An 18,423-nucleotide genomic window follows, 5' to 3' on the forward strand; every position below is an offset into this window, starting at 1 on the left:
GTACTAGCCCCGCTATACAAATTACTCTAGTTTTGGACATGACTGTCTTAAACTATCCAAATGTTCATGTAGATTTTATGCAAATAGCAGCAAATTGTACCTCCAATTGCAAATTCTTTCCTGTTATTTTAAGTTTTCAGTAGTGTAAATCAGAATGCATCTTACTGGAGTCAGAGCCAAGTTTTATCTTATTTCTTTTATTTTATCTTAGGTTACGCACAGGAGGAAATATAATCCAGAGTTATGCTGTTACACATGTAACTCTCCTCCTTACAAAAAAGTGTTAAAACACAGCTCTGACTGAACAATATGGGTTTTGTTCACCACACATGGAAGTAATGTAAGTTACAGAAGGAAATAACTCAGGAGTACGTTTTTCTTTTTTTCAGTAGCAGCATTTTTGTTTTCACATGACCCTCATGAAAAGTACTACCGGGAGAACTGCTGGATAACTTGGTCCATTTAGAATACACCTTCCCACAATTGGTAATTAAAAATTCCAGAGCCAGGTTGTACCAATCTTACCATGGTGACCATGGTAAAATCTACCGGCTCACTGTATTTAATATGTTGGAGGGACCACAGATCATTCAGTTGCGGGATTAATATTTATAACAAAAGACATTTTAAGACAATACAATGAATGTCACTGTTTCTTCAATTGAAGTCAGAGGTAATATTATGATTTTTTTTAAAGGCAGTCCAGCGAGGACTGGAATAACTCCTGCTTCTTTGGTACTTACTGCCATTCTGGCTCATTGCCAGCCACACTGCAGGACTGTTTCCTAATGTAGAGGAGACTCTTCTCAATGCAAGACAAAACAACCATGTTCATTTGCTTGTCCCCTCTCTGTGCCCTTCATAACTCACATGCTAAATGAGTTTGCTCCATCCTATGCCTCAGCAAAGACAAAAGGGCAGAATACTGGAGCCAAAGCTCATAAAACAAGACTTTATGGCTTTCACATTGCATCTTCTAGACTATTTATTAATATCTTATGAAGTATTGCCATTTCAGTAATTAAAGCTAAACTCTTTGCCACTTAACTAAACTTCAATTATTCTTTATTGTGGTGCCCTGCCCTTGCTTCTCAAATGGTGTGTGGGTCCTCGTTAACTTCTCAGGTTCCCAGAGGCTCAGGTGTAGCACCACTCTGCAAACACCTGCTGCAGTGTGGGTCCTCTGCCTCCTGCTATTTGCACTGTGSTAGCACCCGAAGTAGCTCTTCTTGAGGAAGATCGCTATTATACACAGTTTGATTTCAATTTGGAGAGATGAATGGAAACAAAAAGGCAAGTGGGTAATACTCTCCAGAATACAGATGGAGAAATTTGCAAAAACAGCTACTCTAAAACTAAAGCATTTCCTCAGAAGATTTCTAGCCTCCCTCTTTACAGTCTATCTACACAGATGAACAGTGAAAATTAAAATGGGAKCTCAAAGTGACTGGTCTAAGCTCACATAGCTAGTCAAAGGCAGAGACTTTGCAGGTCTCTTCAAAGCTAAAAAAGTCCTCATCTCCTGGATGTCTCTCTCAGAGTCCTACTTTGTTTGCCTCTGCTCTGTACTCAGGCATTTGCCTCACTGGGAGGGGGTGAGGCCTCCTGGTTGCCTCCACCACCTGGCAGCTTCACTACCTCTTGTGTTCAAGCTTCACAGGCTCCTTCTGCTCACAAAGAAGGCAGCAGACTCCAAAGCAAAGAGGGAATCAACAAAGTGTTTTCRCTGATGCGGCCCACTGCAAAAATCCATGGAAGCGAAGAGTAAACTTGAAGCAGACTGGAGTAGGCCAGGCAGGGAAGAGAATATAGGAGCAGAAAGTTTACATGAGTTAGGCATACGCATATCAAAATAAAAATAAGCCATAGGTCAAGGTTTATCCAGTGGCAAAAAACATTTATGGAAAATGTTTCAATTGTTGTGATATTTTCAGAGGAAGTGGCCATGCAATGTGGCTTAGTCACCAGTGTGTCACTCACCTGGGGGCCAGGAGGTCCTGAGGGGCAATACGATTCTGGTACAGAGGAAGGCTCTTTCATTTGGAGCTCTTGACAGAAGTCATTCACATCTAGGGCCAGCAGCTTCTGCATAAAATAAAAGCTATCTGTGAACGTGCAGCATACACAGTCAGTCAGAGAGATAAACAAACAGTCACCAAACACTACAGCCCCCAGAGAAACGATTCACTTCCTTAAAAAGAAGCTTATGGTTTGTCACAAGGTTATCTTCACGGATGCTTAAACATTATCACTTCAGCAGAATATCCTGTGCCATGTTCCCTCCCCCTTTCCCACAGGCTTGCTGCACCCAGGCTGTAGGATGCCCCTCTAAGCCACCGTGGGACCCAGGGCTATTCTTAGACTTGACCCTGCTTGCTCAGTCACATTTTATAAGGAGCAACTCCTCTCCAAAAATAGCATCTTTGCTCTAATAATATAAACTACACTCAGGATACAGGCAGAGTGAACTTCGCTCCGGGAGGTATTAGCCAGGAGGATTTCATTCAAAGCTGATTGCTTTAAAAATTGATGGAGAGTTTCTCGATTGACTTTAGACTTGGGCTTAACATCTAGTCTTTTATAATTTAGGTGAGGTGAATCCCAGCCTGAAATAGTGACTCTCATGAGCCAAGTGGCTCAGTTATGTCCTGTGACAGGAGCAGTGTCCCCTGGAAATGCAGCCAAACACTGAGACAGAAACATGGGGGAAAAAAAACCCTTCTCCAGACAAAATCCAACTATAAGCTCCAAATCAGACACTGTTAGTAATAAATTCACATGGTTCACCCACTCTTTTAGTAACTGTCTGTCTTCATATTATGCTTTTATGGTGAGGCAACATCAAGGATCATTTTATGCTTAGATTACTCTCTGGGTTGCTGAGGGGGAGTCTCTGGGTCCAAAACTCATCCTCAGCGAAGTGCGTGTAGGAGCAGATAGGAGCAGACAGCATTTCCTAGGGAATGTTTGTCTCTGAGTCTCCTTCCYGAGGAAACTGAGGAAGAGCGAGCAGAGAGGATGAGAAAGGGGATGGCAATTCATTTTGGGTTTGATCGAGTAGCACCCTGAGCTCCATCCTCTCATCCTCCACAGTTAAGGTTTTTGCATTACACTTTTCCTGCATTTGTTCTGGGTATGCTGGGCATATTTCTAATCTCTATTTCCATAAAACCAACAATAATCACAATATTTGCATATGAAAATTGACTAGTGAAATTAAGAAATAGGAGTTACCAAGTAGTAGAAAAACTTGTTATTTTAGAAAGGAAAATATCTCAGGAAAGGAAAATAGATCCCTGCCAATACACACAAGTGGGCGAACTGATACAATGCAATCCCGTTGTATGTTGGGTGATGCATATGTGAACATAGGTGCATGAGCACWTATTATGTCAAACAGGTACGTGTGAAAAGGCCATACCATTAACCCAACGATGCTTTCCTTTCCACACGGCAGAGCAGCAGGAGCAGAATCCCCACTCACCATGTTCCAGCTGTGCCTGAAGAAGGGCGGTGGGAAGAGCGGCGGCGGCGGCGGGCCAGGCAGGCAGCAGGCTCGGGGGCTCAGGCGTTTCTTCTGTTCCAAACAAGGGAGGTCTGTTCAATACAAACACTCATCCATGGTCTGCCACACCACGGGCCTCTGTCACGGCGCGCAACGGCCTTCCCGGCCACAGGAGTTCTCCACGTCCCGTGTCTGCCCTCACGTGGCACTACGGGCTGTGATGTGGGAATACGAGGGGTCTTGGAGTTCGTGAGGTTGCTCTTTTGCTGAGGGACAGGTAGTTTTAAGCCCTTAGCACATCTGTGACCAAGACTTGTTCTGGAAAATGTCAGGTTAGAAAATAGACTGAAATATATTTTTTCCCTTCCCGTATTGAAGAAGGCTGTGGAACAGGGACAGAAATCAGAAAACCACCTATGAATAGACATGGGAAAAAGGAAAGTAGAAAGGCAATAGCAAGATATGAGGGAAAGCCTGATGATAAATGGTAGGAGCAAAATGAGGAACCTAATGGAGAGTGTGAAGGAAGCCTAGAGCCCAGAGCTGAATGGAGGACATTTTTAAGAGGAAAAGAACTGACCAAATTATATTAAACCATTTCTTCTGCTCCAAAGGAATATTAAAAATAGTGTCTTCTAAGTTTTCTGCAAACCAGCAGGAAGCTCTGTATGCGCTGGCCACCTGCCTCCCCGTAGGACCTCATCAGCTTTCTGCATCTATTTGGGATCTGCTCTTTGGGAAATGGGTCTCTAATGAGGCTGGAGAACTTCTGCACAGGTTTTGCTAAGCACTGCAAATATTTGTTTATGTTTGTTGGATTCCTGCTCTGGTTACTGGCAGCTAGAATGGATGTCTGCAAACCGGAGGGTGGCAGGGAGCCAAATACAGTCAGAAGAAAAGCCCATGGTAAAGTATCTGGTATTAATAGAAAATCTCCAAATTAAGTTTATGAGAAGACAAACCTGGCAAAATTGCTAGATTTGTGTGCAAATCAAATGCAGGCAGGATATTAGTTACAKCCCAAGCTAAGATGGACCTCTGAGGCTCTGTGGTTTGATACACACTGGATCAAAGACTGTCTCTTCTTTCACATGTTATACCACGTAATGCAATTCCTGATCTTCCTAAGGACACCACCCACCAAGGTCACATTTAGCAGCCTGGTTAAACGAGCAAAAACAGGAGATTCTCAGCTCTGCTTTAAGACCAGACTAGCAGTTTGAGATGCCTACAAGAGAAGTGTGTGAGRTACCTAGTAGTGTAATTGCTGCTCACAACCCCAAGGTGAATCCGCTCCCACCGTGCCTTGTTCTGCACTTCTGCTCACTGCATGCACAAAGTATGTCTATTTTATATATTAAGCAGCTATATTAAGTCCTGGCACAGGACTATTCCCCGTGCAGTGGGGAACAGTGAGAGCCAGCACTTGTTCTCTGCCCAGATCCTCCTTTGGCCCACGCTTGAAGCGCTGSCAAGGCGCACTGCTACACTGCTACACACCAGCTCCTTCCAGCTAGTGCCCCCACCTACCTGCTTAAGATAGAGAGATTTCCAAGAGTTCTAATTTTCCAGCTTCCCCAGAAAACATTCTATGCAATTCAACAGTCCCCATTAGTTAGGACAGCATTTCTCTCAGTGTTGCTGCAAAAAATACAGTTTTCCACATACCTATAGCAGTGGTTACCCAAGCCATGTCAAGACCCAAAAGGCCTGTTGTTAAGAGTCTTCCTGAACTTTTCCTGCCAGGTTTGAAACTCAACAGGAGGATTCAACTAAGGGGAAAGGCAGAAGACCTTATTAGAAAGAGTAGAGATTATGTTGTTTAATTTAAAGCTCACACCCCCACCAGCACTGACCACTAAAAAGTAGCAGCAATTTGAGTTTTCTGTTTCCATTTGCACAAACAATAAAATAAAATATTCAGTTGAGTTCTGTGTTGGTCTACACTGACTTCAGTCACCCTTACACAGCAAGAACAATTATAAAAATAACTGTATAGTATACAGTTACTGATTGTAGAAGGACATATATAGTTAAAATTTCAGGGGCTCCATCCTGAACCGTGGTTGTGTTCTGAAAGGTGTATTTGTAAAGCAAATACAGGGGTATGAGAAAGGCTGGCCCTGCACCTGAGGAGCTCCCATTATAAGAAATGGCAAAACTCAGACAACAGAAGAGGGAGCAAAACATAAATGTGACTATAGGCATGAACAACACAGCCTGCACAGCCTGCCTATAAGGACTTCTATTAGTAAGGATTTTCTAGCTGTAAGAGATGCAAGGTGTAAAGCCATGGCARTTTTGGCTTGTGCTATATTGCAGAAACATTACTTTGATGAGCTTACAGGCCGCCCCCCTGAAAAAACGATGTATATAATTAGGCTCCAGGTTAATTTTGTTTGCTCTACCCAGCTTCATAATAATCTCATCGCCATGAGTGGAAAAAATCTCAACCCAAGAATAGGACTGTCATAGTTTTCTGTGAAATGTGAAGACCCTGCCTACCCAGCGAGTTCATTTACACGTCTTATATGGAAATGGCTCTTTCAACACCTTTAGCAGCAAGGAAAGTATTCAATAACAAAGGAAGACAAAACGAAAATGTCCTTATAGAAGACTTGGCTCGGCTGTGGTTGAAAATAGAGAACATAAAAACTATCAGAATTCGCTTTAAAATAGAAATGCTTTAGCATTTTATCGTTTCAACTATTATTACAGACCAGATTATTTGTTAATGTAATTCTAGAAATATAGATATAAATAAGGGAATATAGTGGTAATGATTTTTTCAAAAATAATATATTTTAGATTAGCTATTGTAAGATTTATTTCTTTTTCTTTTTTCTTTCTTTTTTTTTTTTTTTTTAATGTTTTCATTTTTCCTTGCAGGCTACTTTTTGCTGGCTTTAGCTAGAAGTGGGCAAACCTCATTGGAGCCAGCCCAGTGCAACCCTCCTAGGGCTCCTTTCAACCCTTGCAAAAGGCCCCGGCTGCAGGGGAGGTTCTGCTGGAAAGAGCTGCCCCCCAACTCAGTTTACAGGATTTCAAAGGAAAGAAAAAAAAAAAAGGCACGGAAACCACCGAAGGGAGTTTTCCCCTGGGATCACCAAGGCACAGGCTTGGTGGACCAGCYGTGCTGCCAGATGAAAAGGACACAGATGGAAAGAGATGCATCCAACATGCCTCCCCTGTACTGCACGGGGATTAATCTCTATATTTAATGTAAGGTGACAGAGATGCTCTTTCCCTGTTAAATTTTTATAGTCCTTTGGAAAAGTGCATTTTGAGAACCCTAGGCCAAAATCCTCTCTTTATGGTGCAAACACCATTATAACTCTCTCATGTTTCACAGCCCTCCTTTAAAGCTCTAAAGTCAGTATTGACAACACATGTATTTGCTCCTTAAAAACGTGTCTTAGGAAGCTTCTTGGTGCAAAATGGCCAAAGTTGAGCAGAAATCATTCCTCCATTGATCTGATGGAAAACCAAGGATTTCAGCCAAAACCTTCACAAGTSTCTGCTCAATCAAGAAGACCTAATGCAAATGGGAAAGCATTCCGTGCCAAAAGCTGCCATCACAAATAAATAAATAAACAAACAAATGTATTTCAAATCAGCTGCTGTCCGAAAAGCTTGACCACAGCACAAACACTGGCAGGCTGCCTAGAGAGCGGCTTGCAGGGCTTGCCTGGCCGGAGGAGACGTGTCCYGTCCTGTGTGCCCGGCTAAACGCCGTTCCTGGGAGCCAGCTCCGATCCRAGCGCTCCGGAGGGTGGCCGGTGCCTGGTGGGCAGCACATTATGGTTAGAAAACCCCACAGAAACGGCAATGCTTGGAAAGACAACGGCATGTGCCGGGTCTCTAAGCAAGGCAGAGGAATTTTACTTCTTATACGCAAATATTTTAGGCATTTGATGTGTATATATATAGGAACACGTGGGGACCTGCCTAAAGATTGCGTGAGATTCTTCTCTCTGATTTATTAGGTAGGAAAAAATCTGAAATTAGGACACAAAAAGAGAGGATTATTTGCTTGGATTGGCTTTGGATCCCATTTTGATGAGAACATGAAAGTGCCAATAATATTTGAAGGATGGAACACTTCAGTGGGTTATAAAATGGGTTTATAAATAAACGAAGGCTTATAAATCACAATAACCACAAACAGGGCTATTTTAGGCAATTTTGCTTCTATTGCATTTCACTTGCAGAACTCCAGAGCCCTAGCTACTTCTACATAATGTTAAAAACCTCCTGTGCTCTCCCACAGTGAAGGGGGCACAGAGAAGTTTAGCAATTCCCCCAAAGTCATGGGTGGTCCAACTACACAACGAGAAACTGCATTTTCAGTCACAGGACCCCGTGCCAGTCGCTTTGTAAACTGGGTTATAAAACACAATGGCTTCTCACTCCACAAAAAAAGATTAAAAATGCTCTGAGTATTAAAACTGGAGAGCTAACTACGGTCCCTACAAGGCCTGAAATCTCAAGGTTAATGGGTTGAAGCAAGGTGGCTGGTGCTTTGGCCCCAGAAGACTCTGGTAGGTAAAGCGCTGCCACACAGATCTCTGTGGGATTAATAGCAGCAGAGAGGCATCAGTGCTGTGTTTCTGCAATTGCAAGATCATAATCTGTCAGTGCCAGAATGGATCAAAAGCCGTATTTGACTTTGATGTTGGTCCCTGGCATGTTCAAGCAGTCACGGGCAATGCGGGCACTGCTGGGCRCTCACAGGGGCCTCCGGGGGACATGCCCAAATTCCAGTTTGAAACCCTGATACCACGGACTAAATTAATTGCTCGTGCCTACCTCATTTCGACAGCTTCACAGCCCTTCACAGACTTTATTTTCCTGCTTTTCCCACAAAATAGCTCTGCACTGATGAGCTATTGTGAAAACACATACTTTTCTTATGCCAAGAAGCTGAAAAAAATCCCCCGATTCCTTTTCCCTAATAGAAAGAGACAGAAATTACAGCCCTGGCTTCTACAGACAAACCATCTCCCTTTATTTTTATGAATTTTCATGGATATTGCTTTATGCATTCACATTTCCCAGAAAAAATACTTAACAGGGCTATTCTCTTTCCCCTCAGGGTCCCGGTTCTCTCCTGCAATCTTTCCGTCTCCATCTTCTAATCCCAAATCCCCTTTCACCATTACAATCCCATGCGTTCAGAGAGCATCTCCCACCAGTTTCCTTTCCATTAAAGAAGTGATGCCTTAGAGGTGAGAGGGGAAGAAAAAGAACATTTAAGTTAGTTCCTCTTAATTACTGCTGTGTTTCTCTCTCCCTCTGATCTTCACACAAAAGAAGTCCTCCCAGTTCTCTCCTACCTGCAAAATTGCACATGAAATGGGTCTCTAAAGCCTCCCACACTATTTTTTGTACTTAATCCTAGGACTCATCTACAACACATTCAACATCCCTTTCATCTAAACCATCTACACCATAAATTTCCTTCTTCAAGGAAAGTGTCCTGAGATTGTGAAGCTAGTTCTGAACCATTTACTGTTTCCGCTCATAGGCACAGGCACCATTTTAATCCTTCTTTTCCAGGCTTTCCCTGTGTGCCCAGCCAGCTCTCCTGGACACCAGCTGAATGAATCCTATGCTGCATTATAGCTGAATTTGCCAACTGATTTTGCAACCTCATACTAGCCTAACACCAAGAGCTGAATACTGCAGGCAGGAGTTACAGGCTGCATGACCCATTCTGGTCTCAAACTCACTCCTCTGTTTAACACCATGGACATTTTTCTGTAATTTAACCCTGACTAACTAACTTTCCAGTGATACAATAATTCATCTCCTGCTGCAATACCTGCTCTCTTGGTGCTCCTGTGTCAGTCACCCCACCGAACATTTTCCCACCACTGGTGCTAGAGTCAGGCCACCTCTTTTGGGAAGCGAAACGTCTTGTTGGGCGAAGCCACGAGCAGGTGAGAGGCTCTTTTCCCTCTTGAGGGTTAGCCATGGAGCCAAGCTCGCACGGCAGTGTCCAGYGCCCTCACAAGCATCGGTCCCTCTTCCCATTAGCACTGCCAGGGAAATGCCACGGTCTCTTCAGGAGGCTCCGCTGCCCCTCTGCCTTTGCTGAGCTGCTCCTACGGATCTCGGCGCTTCCCTTGAGCCATAAGTCACAAGAGGGAGACTAGGGATCCCGAGCTAAATTAATCCCTGAGTATTATCCACACCATGCCAAGCAGGTGTTTCTCCTGTATCTACTRGGGGAGAAACTAAAGTTAAAGTGGAAGTCAATGTTTCTTTGATCCAAACGGCTACRAGGATGATCAGGGGCCTGGAACATCTGCCCTATGAGGAAAGGCTGAGAGAGCTGGCCCTGTTCAGCCTGGAGAAGAGAAGGCTGAGGGGAGACCTGATCAGGTCTATAAATACCTCAARGGAAGTAGGAAAAGGAAAGGAAAAATTTCTGGACAGTGAGGGTGACAGAGCCCTGGAACAGGYTGCCCAGAGAGGTTGTGGAGTCTCCTTCTTTGGAGATCTTCCAAACCCGCTTGGATGCAGCCCTGTGCCACGTGCTCTGGGTGACCCTGTGTGTGCAGGGGGGTTGAACTAGATGACCTCTGAGGTCCCTTCCAACCTTAAGCATTCTATGAACTTGTTTGTTTTAAGGACTTGTTTCCTGGAATGCCACACTAACCACATCTCACCAGACTACTTTTTTCTTGTTACCAGTCCAAACRTTTCTCCAAAGGCTGCTCAAAAGCTGCTGCCTTTATCACGTTAGCATCAGGCCATAMCAGGTAAAGACAAAGCAGCCCTCTTTTGGGTTTGGCTTGACAGCTGCTCACTTGCCCAGTAATGTGTAAATGGCCAAATAAACTTTTCCAAGGAATTTTTTAATTCTCTCAAGCTACAGAGATTTTGCATGAGTAGAATCTGTGGTCTCCCTTCTGGGCCTCTGTGAGCTGCAAGAAGACAGAAAACTTCTAAATATCCAGTCCAGAAGCCTCTGACCAGCCAGTTCCCCATCCAGGAGAGTGACTTATCCCAGTGACACTTGATTTCCTTCTCATTCTTAAGCTGTAGTCCTTGCCACTGCTTCACTTCCATCACAAACTTCTAGTCTGATTGAGGCTTTCCTGCTCAGATCCAGGAGAAACCTGATCCATGGTGTTAGGTCTCCTTTTGGGACCATGCTGACTTTTCTGCACAGGGTTAGATTTCCTTAACTGTGTTAACTTTTTTTCTCCCCAAAAGATTCATCTCTGTTTGCTACAGGCTATTTCCTCAGTAGCCTCTAGCTGCTGCCTTTGAAAATCTTCCAACTCTTGTTTATGATCCTTTAGATTTTATATTCCTCGTCATATTTCTTATTCCTTTAAGAACACTCATCATTGTTTTTCCTTCGTGATTTTACAAAAATAAATGTTTACAATCACTCTCCCTAGGAACTAAGAAGTATGCACCTGACAACTCTGCCATCCTTTTTGACAGCACAGCCTTCTTACAGGTTGCTTCATTAGAGGAAGAAATTGCTGATGGAGTCAGATATGTTTTTTGCAAAAAAATACAATTTTTTTTTAGGATGGAGACCCTGATTCCTACAACGCCGTGGAAGAAAATTCAATCAATACCGGTGGCAAGGAAAAAGTTCAGTCAAGTGATACCTTTCTGTCACAGATAAAAGGAAATTTGGGTTGGAATAAGCTTTGGGATATTCCTTTCCTTCTCCAATTATTGCAGGTATTTTAAGTAATTTCCCATCTCCCTTTAAAAAATGAGACTTCCTGGATATATCAAGAGATGAAGGGAAGAAAAGGACAAAGGGGGAGAGGAAGAGAGTCTTTGCAAACCTGGGTTTAGAAGAAGGCTTCTTTCAGTCTTGTTCTTACCACTTAACACTACTRAAAATGAGTATAAAATTCATGCCCAGCTTTTTGGTAGGTAATTACAGCAGTAGAGGCCCTTGGGTGTCACATGCACAGGGTAGGAACCTCAGTAGAGCAGAGCTCTGCAAAATGACAGGAGAGGACATGATAAATATGGGATCTTTAGGAGGGGATACAACAGGTTGCCTTGAAAACAAACCTGCTGCCTCCAGGAGGCTTGAGTTACACCCTGCTGCCACGCAGGAGCAGGGTCACATGCCTGAAACGGTGTAATATCGCTCCCTGAAACATTTCCTCCAGAAATGATGCTTCAGCACCAGGAAAACTGACTCCGTGCTGCTGACACCGCGTTTTAAAACCTTCCAGGAGGAGGGATGCAGGGTTGAGCCTGGTGGGACTGAGTGGTAGAGAAAGAGAAAATGATCCAGATTGTTAGTCTTTCCCCAATTACTCTACCATAAAATAAATAAATACATAAATAAATCCCCTGCGGGTTGTTTATACTTACTAGTTTTTCCTCTGTGACCTGCTAAACTTTCTGTTTGTGACCTGTTGCTGTGGAAAGATATATAAGGACAGAAATAAAACTACCTCAAGATCAGCATTTTTCAGGCATATCTGGAAAATAACCAGATGTATTTTTACAACTGTAGGGAAGACAAGTCGCTGCTTAATAATATCCTTGCTGTTAAATGTGATTAGAGTTTGCAACTGCAGTGCTAAACCTATTCTTTAAATGTGAAATTAAATCCTGGTGCCAGACATAAATAATAAGCCAAGCTGACAGCCACAGAAGAGAACATTTGTGAAATCATTGAAATCATCGAGAACTTCAATGGCCTCRGCCATTTAAGACTCAAAGTTTTTTAAGACCCAGCCTCTGCACCTTTGCTTTTTCCCTTGGAGATGTTTTGTCAAATGCAGATGCAATTAAACCACTAAAGAATTGTATTTTATTGTGTGATTCTTCATAGAAAATAAGGATTCTCTTGACCCCATTAGCAAACAGCATTTGATATGGTCGCCAGAGTAAGAGTCTCACTGCCTGTGGCGGTGGTAGATGTTATTTTCCCACATCCCATCAGGGACACTCGCAGTGCAAGCCCTGCTGAGAGCCTGCTCGTTGCACAGGGCAGTTTGCAGCTCGTGTGGGGCTCGGCCGTGTGGGGCATCGCCCGGATGGGAGCCCCAACAATGATGGGTTCTACCAGTTCCATCCCAGGGCCCTGTTGCTTTCTGCCTTGGGCAGATTTAGGGCCTCRTGTAGATTTTCCTAACTCCTCGTTAGCCAAAAAATGTTTGTTGAGGTGTGAACACATCCTTTGGCCCAAAAGCCATGGTGGGGACATCAACAGGCCATGCAGCTCTCCTTCCTAATTGCCTCTTCTACCATGCTTCCAAGATGCAAGAACTTTCCCCTTGCAGCAGGAAGGACATATTTCCTGCATTGTTACTTTTTAAGAGAGCAATTTCAATGATTTCTCTAGAAAATAAGGATGCTCCATAACAGAAAATCACTGCAAGAGAAAGTCCAGGCTCTATAATTAATGATGGAAATGTGAATTTCTTCATTTGGCTGGAGTCTACTTGCTTCAAATAACAGCAAAGCTGTATTTTTTCAGGTACAATAACTWCTATGCTAGTGCAAGATGGTTTGAAACATGCCAGTGAAGGTCTTGACTGATTGCTGTAACTCAACTTTAACTAATATTAACTTCACGAAAAGTTAATAAAAGTTAAAAAAGTTAAAGTGTACCCTATTGAGCGGAAGTGATAACTAATGTAAATATTTTTAGCATCCTACAGATTTGGTGCAGAAACTCTATCAACTCATACATGCTGTCCTGATGCTACCCTGACTCTATCAACTCATCATGCTATCCTGTTCCCTCCTGAGTCCCTTAAAGGTAATCCATCTGGCTCCATGGTGGCCACAGAGATTTTAAGGTGAGAGAGAGATAAGGAAAGAGACAGCACATGTCTTTAAATCCATCTATGAGACTAATTTATGAAGTCTTAAAATTTGCAGCCTTTTGATCACTCTCTTGATATCAGAAACACAGAGAGGATCAGAAGGCACAGCAGACCTCGACCTACGCAGCTCACTTGACTCTTCTCAAACTTGACCCTGAAGGAACCTAGGATTTCCCCCTGCAGCATCTCTACTGACCCATAAAGAGGAGCAGACAGAAGGTGGGAGGGAGCAATTTGCCATAAAGCGACGGGAGTCGGAGTCCCTGTGGGCTCTCCCCTTCCTCGCCACAAACGCGATCAGGGGAACGTCCTGCTGCTCGAGCCAGAAAACCTATCGAGCGGGATTTCCAGGGCCCCGGCTCAGCTGCCAAACAACGCGTGTTGCCTTCTCCCAGCAGGGATTTTCCATGCAGCAGAAAGCCTCTTGTTTGCTATGTCAGTCATCTGAGTATTTGTTAGTGTCGTAGCCGGAGCGCATGATGTTTATTGTGCTAACATCCAGCCGGGAGTCCGGCAGCGCTCACTGAGGTCAGAGCTTTATTTATAGAAGCACATATACATCGATACTCGTTTTCTTTCCTTTGCTGCAACCTACCTAAGCTCATCCAAAATAGAAAGAAACGTGCAGACGTGTAAGTAGTATCGTAATTGGGCCAGGTCCTCCGTAGCATTAGTTAGCAGAGCACCACAGAAGCCCACAGTGAAAATAAAGCATTTCRGAGCAGCCGAGGATGTCTCTACTATTTCTGACGGGAAAGGGGAGCGATTGAAAACCAGAAATAATCAAGCAGAAAGCAAAGCCAATCATGCAACAGAAGTCTCCTAGCATGTGCCAGCACAGGTCTGCAGTGCAAAACTCCTCTGCTAAGGTGGGCGAGGGAGGTGTCTTTTCCTCTCGCGCTCCCTGGCAAGCGCAGGGGAGAGGTCCGGCCGCCGAAAAGCAACGAGACTCGAAGCCATTTACCTGCCGAGCCGGAGAAGCCGCTGCCGGCGTGGGGCGCCTGGGCTAGGGCAAAGCAGAAGAGGAGGTGCAGGCGGAGCGCGGGGCTGAGCGCCGGCATGCTGCTGCTGCTGCTGCTGCTGCTGCTGCTGCTGCTGCTGTGGCTGCTGCCGCTGCTGCTGCTGCCGCTGCCGCCGCGCCGTGCGCCTCCTCGCTCCTCGCCGCCTGCGCGTGCCTCTGCGCCGCGCGCCCGCCGGGCCTCCGGCGCCCGGGAATGCCAACCATTTCCCATTAAATCGTCCCTCCTCGYGCTGGACGCGGTTATATTTAACTCGCAGGCCCCGGCGCGGGGCTTGTTGGCGGCGGCGGGGTCCGGCGGGACTCTGCCGCACGAGCAGCGCGGCGCTCGGGAGAAGGCAGCGAGCGGAGTATCCCCGGCACAGGCAACAGGCACTCCCGTCCGGATGGATGAAATTCCCCTCTGATCATCTTCTACAGGTCCCTAGTGGCCCTAATGAGCGGGGGAGCAGGGACCAAATGTCTGCTTGCCCCTAAAAGTGCTTCGTGTTCATTTGTGTAGGACAGCTCGGCCCAAGGGGTGCGCCGGGGCTCCGCCAACCCCATAACAAACTTATTCTATTATATTGTATAAAGCAGTATTTAGCTGCAAACAAGAGCAGGGTGGGGAGCAAGGAGCTCATGGTGAGCATGGGGCACGCGGGTAACACTGCCCGTGTGACACTGCGGGGTGACAGCGGCCCTGCGGGAGGAAACAAGGMCCTGGATTTGTGCCCAGCAACGTGGGCCACTGTTGCCCACCMAAAGTGTGGGGCTTCTCGCTGCAGTCCAGTACAGGGCTCTGTCARTGATTTTCTGCCATCAGAAAAATAACAGTACAGTTCTGACAAGCTGGTCTTGGAATGTGGCAGTGGTTTCCATYGGAAGATAAAGGTGCTGTTTTAGTGTTAAAACCATCATTACTCCCTCCCTGCCAGATGGAGACGATTTTCTATGCCCATTACTTATTCTTCCACCCAAGACAAGCAAGGAAACCTTTTGGATTAATAAGAGAATTGATATGTTTTTCATGTGATAGAAGTATTCACAACAACATGTCTCTGCTCATCGTAACTCCTACTGAGTATTTTAAAAGGGACCTTCACAGTTTGGTTGCAGGAATCAATTGAGCTTTTAAAAATTCTGTTCGTAGTGATACCATAACAACTAGGAAAATCCAACAGTCAATTAATTTTCATGCAAGGAAAAAAGGAAATACTCAACAGTTCACCTGTTCTAGTAGCTGCTGCATGACCATTTGAAATCTGAACTCTCAGAAGAAAAGGATGGTAGAACTTACTTGATCAATCCAAACCAGAAAACAGAATTTATGAGCTTATCTTTTCTGCAGAAGCATTAATGAAATTATATTCCAAGGAAGGCTTTTTCCCAGTCTTATCCACTTTTGGTTGACAGGTCCCTCATTTGCAAGCCAGGGGAAAATTAATGTACTTAAGACATTAAGCAATCTCACCGTCCTATTTGAACACAGTTTTAATTAAAAAGAGGATCAAGATTTTCTAGTTCAAAATCTCTTCTGCTGAGTAGGGCAAAGGCAAAACAGCAACTCTGTGTTAATGCAATAATTCAATAACAAATTATGTCAGCAAAGTAGTACAGAATTCTGCTCCTTCAATTAGTGCAGGAGATGGAAAAGGCTCCTTATAATTACGTTTTCCTTGCAGAACTTGCTAGTCATTTAGCAACAACTGTTGTTCACAACAAAAATACCTGTTTTTTGCATGCATATACCAGTCATGCTTAGCATCTATATTTAATAGTTTGACAACACAGCTAGCATTACTTTGGAAGAAGGTGTTTTCTACAAGTACAACGGCAGCTGCTGAGGTAGAAAAGATGAAGTAGAAAAGAAATGCAGAGAAACAAAGACTGGGTTTTGTTTTTCTCTTGTATTTGGAACTAATTCTGGAGTCTGATTAGGAAAAGACTCACTAATTTTGTGATGAACTAAACCTGACCACACAAGACAGCCCAAATGTATTTTGCATCTCCACCCAYGCTGGTCACCCTGCAGGGATCAGGTCATGGAGCAGTGGATCAGTTTGACAGAACTGGTGCTCTCTGTCTTTACCAAACCCTCTGGTTGACACATCCTCTAGGCACGTTTCCAAGGGTCCATCTTTCTTTTCATTTTCCTATTACTAATCGCCATGCATACATTTTTCCCCTTAATTAAAATGGAACAAACTGGAGTAGAAAAGGGCTACAAACATGATTATGGATTTTGGGTAATGTCAAGTGATTTCCATCAAAGTTATCAGAAGAACTAATCCTGCTGTGACCTTTTGACGTTGGAAGGCACAGCAAAACAAAACAATTAGAAGACAATAATTTAGCTACTGACCTTTATAACATTATTCTCCCTTCCATGATCTTGTTTGTTTCAACTGCCTTGTCTTTCAGACTGTAAATTACGTAGCATTTGCTGTGAGATCATAAAGCATTTTGCACCATGGTAGAACTGCTCTGCTTCTGACTGAGACATTCAAGGCAGAAATAGGTGGCAGGGGTGAAGAAAACTGATGCTTCCAGAACACCCTGCAGGGCACATTGTGTGGACCCTCTTAGGCAGGAGTCCTGGGACTTGCTGAGTGGGTTGATCAAGTGTGCAGGAAGTCCGATGGCTCCTGAAGATGMTGGATGGGTTTTTGGTGCATACAGCACACATCTAAGATGTTCTAGGGCTGAGTTTAACGCAAAGGAGCAAACCATCACATGGGACACAGGCAGGTATTGATATTGATGCTTCTTGGATATGACACAGCCCTAATCCATGTCTGCAGTCTGCACAGAACCAAGGATGCCTCCAGAACTGACAGATACAGGAAACTCCTGAGCAAGCATACAAAATCCTAGGACTATTCATAGAAGTTCCGGTCAGAAAATGAGGGTGTCCATGGAAATCCATGTGTACRAACAGCTCTGAGGAGGGGACCAGTGGCCAGCTGAGACCTACAGTTACAGCTAGTGGAAAGTGGATAAACAACCATTGGCCTCCTAGCAGGGTGATTCATACACAGCTATAACCCTGTCTATTCTTAATATTTACATCTAGAGGACATCAGAGTAGCTTTCAGGGTAATTCTTTCATCTTATCTTTGTTTGGATTGTCTATTTGTTATTATTTACTTTTATTAGTAAAGGTCTGCGCAGTTTGCTGCTTGCACTGGGATCACTGCAATGCTGATGGAGGACAAAAAATTATCTGGCAGTAACCGGCTCTCATGACTCCTAATTGACGTGATTTATAATTTAGCCTGCCAAGAAGCACAATCAATTAAACACCACAGGGCAATCTTTCTTTTTTCATTCTCTGGGAAGATTCTTTCTAGAAAAACGTTGACATTATTGCTTTAATGCTTACTCTGGTGCAGAGAGTTTCATGGATGCTGGCAGTGCAGCTACACCACAGCCTAACGTGTAAGGGAACAGGAATCCTAAGGCACTTAGACACTGAGGACAGCAGCTCTTTTCACAGACACTGCAGCTGCCAGCCGAGGAGGCAGGTCAGACGGGTGGCCAAAAACCAGCGCTTCAGGAGAAGACCTAACCATGAGCGAAACCTCAAGCACACGAGTTGAGATGCTGAGGCCGCCACTCCTGCTCAGGGAAGCAGGCCTGTGCCTCAGAGCAGATGTCAAGTTTCCTGCCAGTTCCCAAGGTTGGGAATTGGCAATGGGCTGGGGGTCCTGTGTCCCAAGGGTGCTCTGGGCCTGGACCGTGTTCCCGGCCCTGTATCCCGAGGGCGCTCTGGGCCTGGGTGGCGTTCCCGGCCCTGTATCCCAAGGGCGCTCTGGGCCTGGGTGGTATTCCCAGCCCTGTATCCCAAGGGCGCTCTGGGCCTGGGTGGTGTTCCCGGCCCCTCATCCCGAGGGCGCTCTGGGCCTGGGTGGTGTTCCCGGCCCCTCATCCCGAGGGCGCTCTGGGCCTGGGCAGCATTCCCGGCTCTGTATCCCGAGGGCGCTCCGGGCCCTGGCAACACGTGGCGCAGCCAGGCGCTCGCCTCGCCTCACGGTGCCGCCACCCGCTACGGGGCGGCAGCCGAGGCCCCTCGTGCCGCGTGAGGGCTC

At 45.0% G+C, this 18,423-nt stretch overlaps 1 protein-coding gene across 1 annotated transcript in view; it reads right to left on the reverse strand.

The window, feature by feature from the left end:
- The window catches only part of COLQ (collagen like tail subunit of asymmetric acetylcholinesterase), a 35,021-nt gene extending 20,625 nt beyond the window's left edge, over positions 1–14,396 (reverse strand). Inside the window, exons 1-3 of the mRNA XM_026050826.1 lie at positions 14,300–14,396; positions 3,485–3,597; positions 1,981–2,085 (exon numbers count right to left, since the gene is read on the reverse strand). Of these exons, the coding sequence (XP_025906611.1) occupies positions 1,981–2,085; positions 3,485–3,597; positions 14,300–14,396 (315 nt within the window). The remainder of the gene's footprint in view (positions 1–1,980; positions 2,086–3,484; positions 3,598–14,299) is intronic.
- Positions 14,397–18,423: the final 4,027 nt, after the last annotated feature.

Source organism: Nothoprocta perdicaria, unplaced genomic scaffold (genome assembly GCF_003342845.1).
Source record: "Nothoprocta perdicaria isolate Ctin4 unplaced genomic scaffold, notPer1 scaffold_70, whole genome shotgun sequence".
Lineage (NCBI taxonomy): Eukaryota > Metazoa > Chordata > Aves > Tinamiformes > Tinamidae > Nothoprocta > Nothoprocta perdicaria.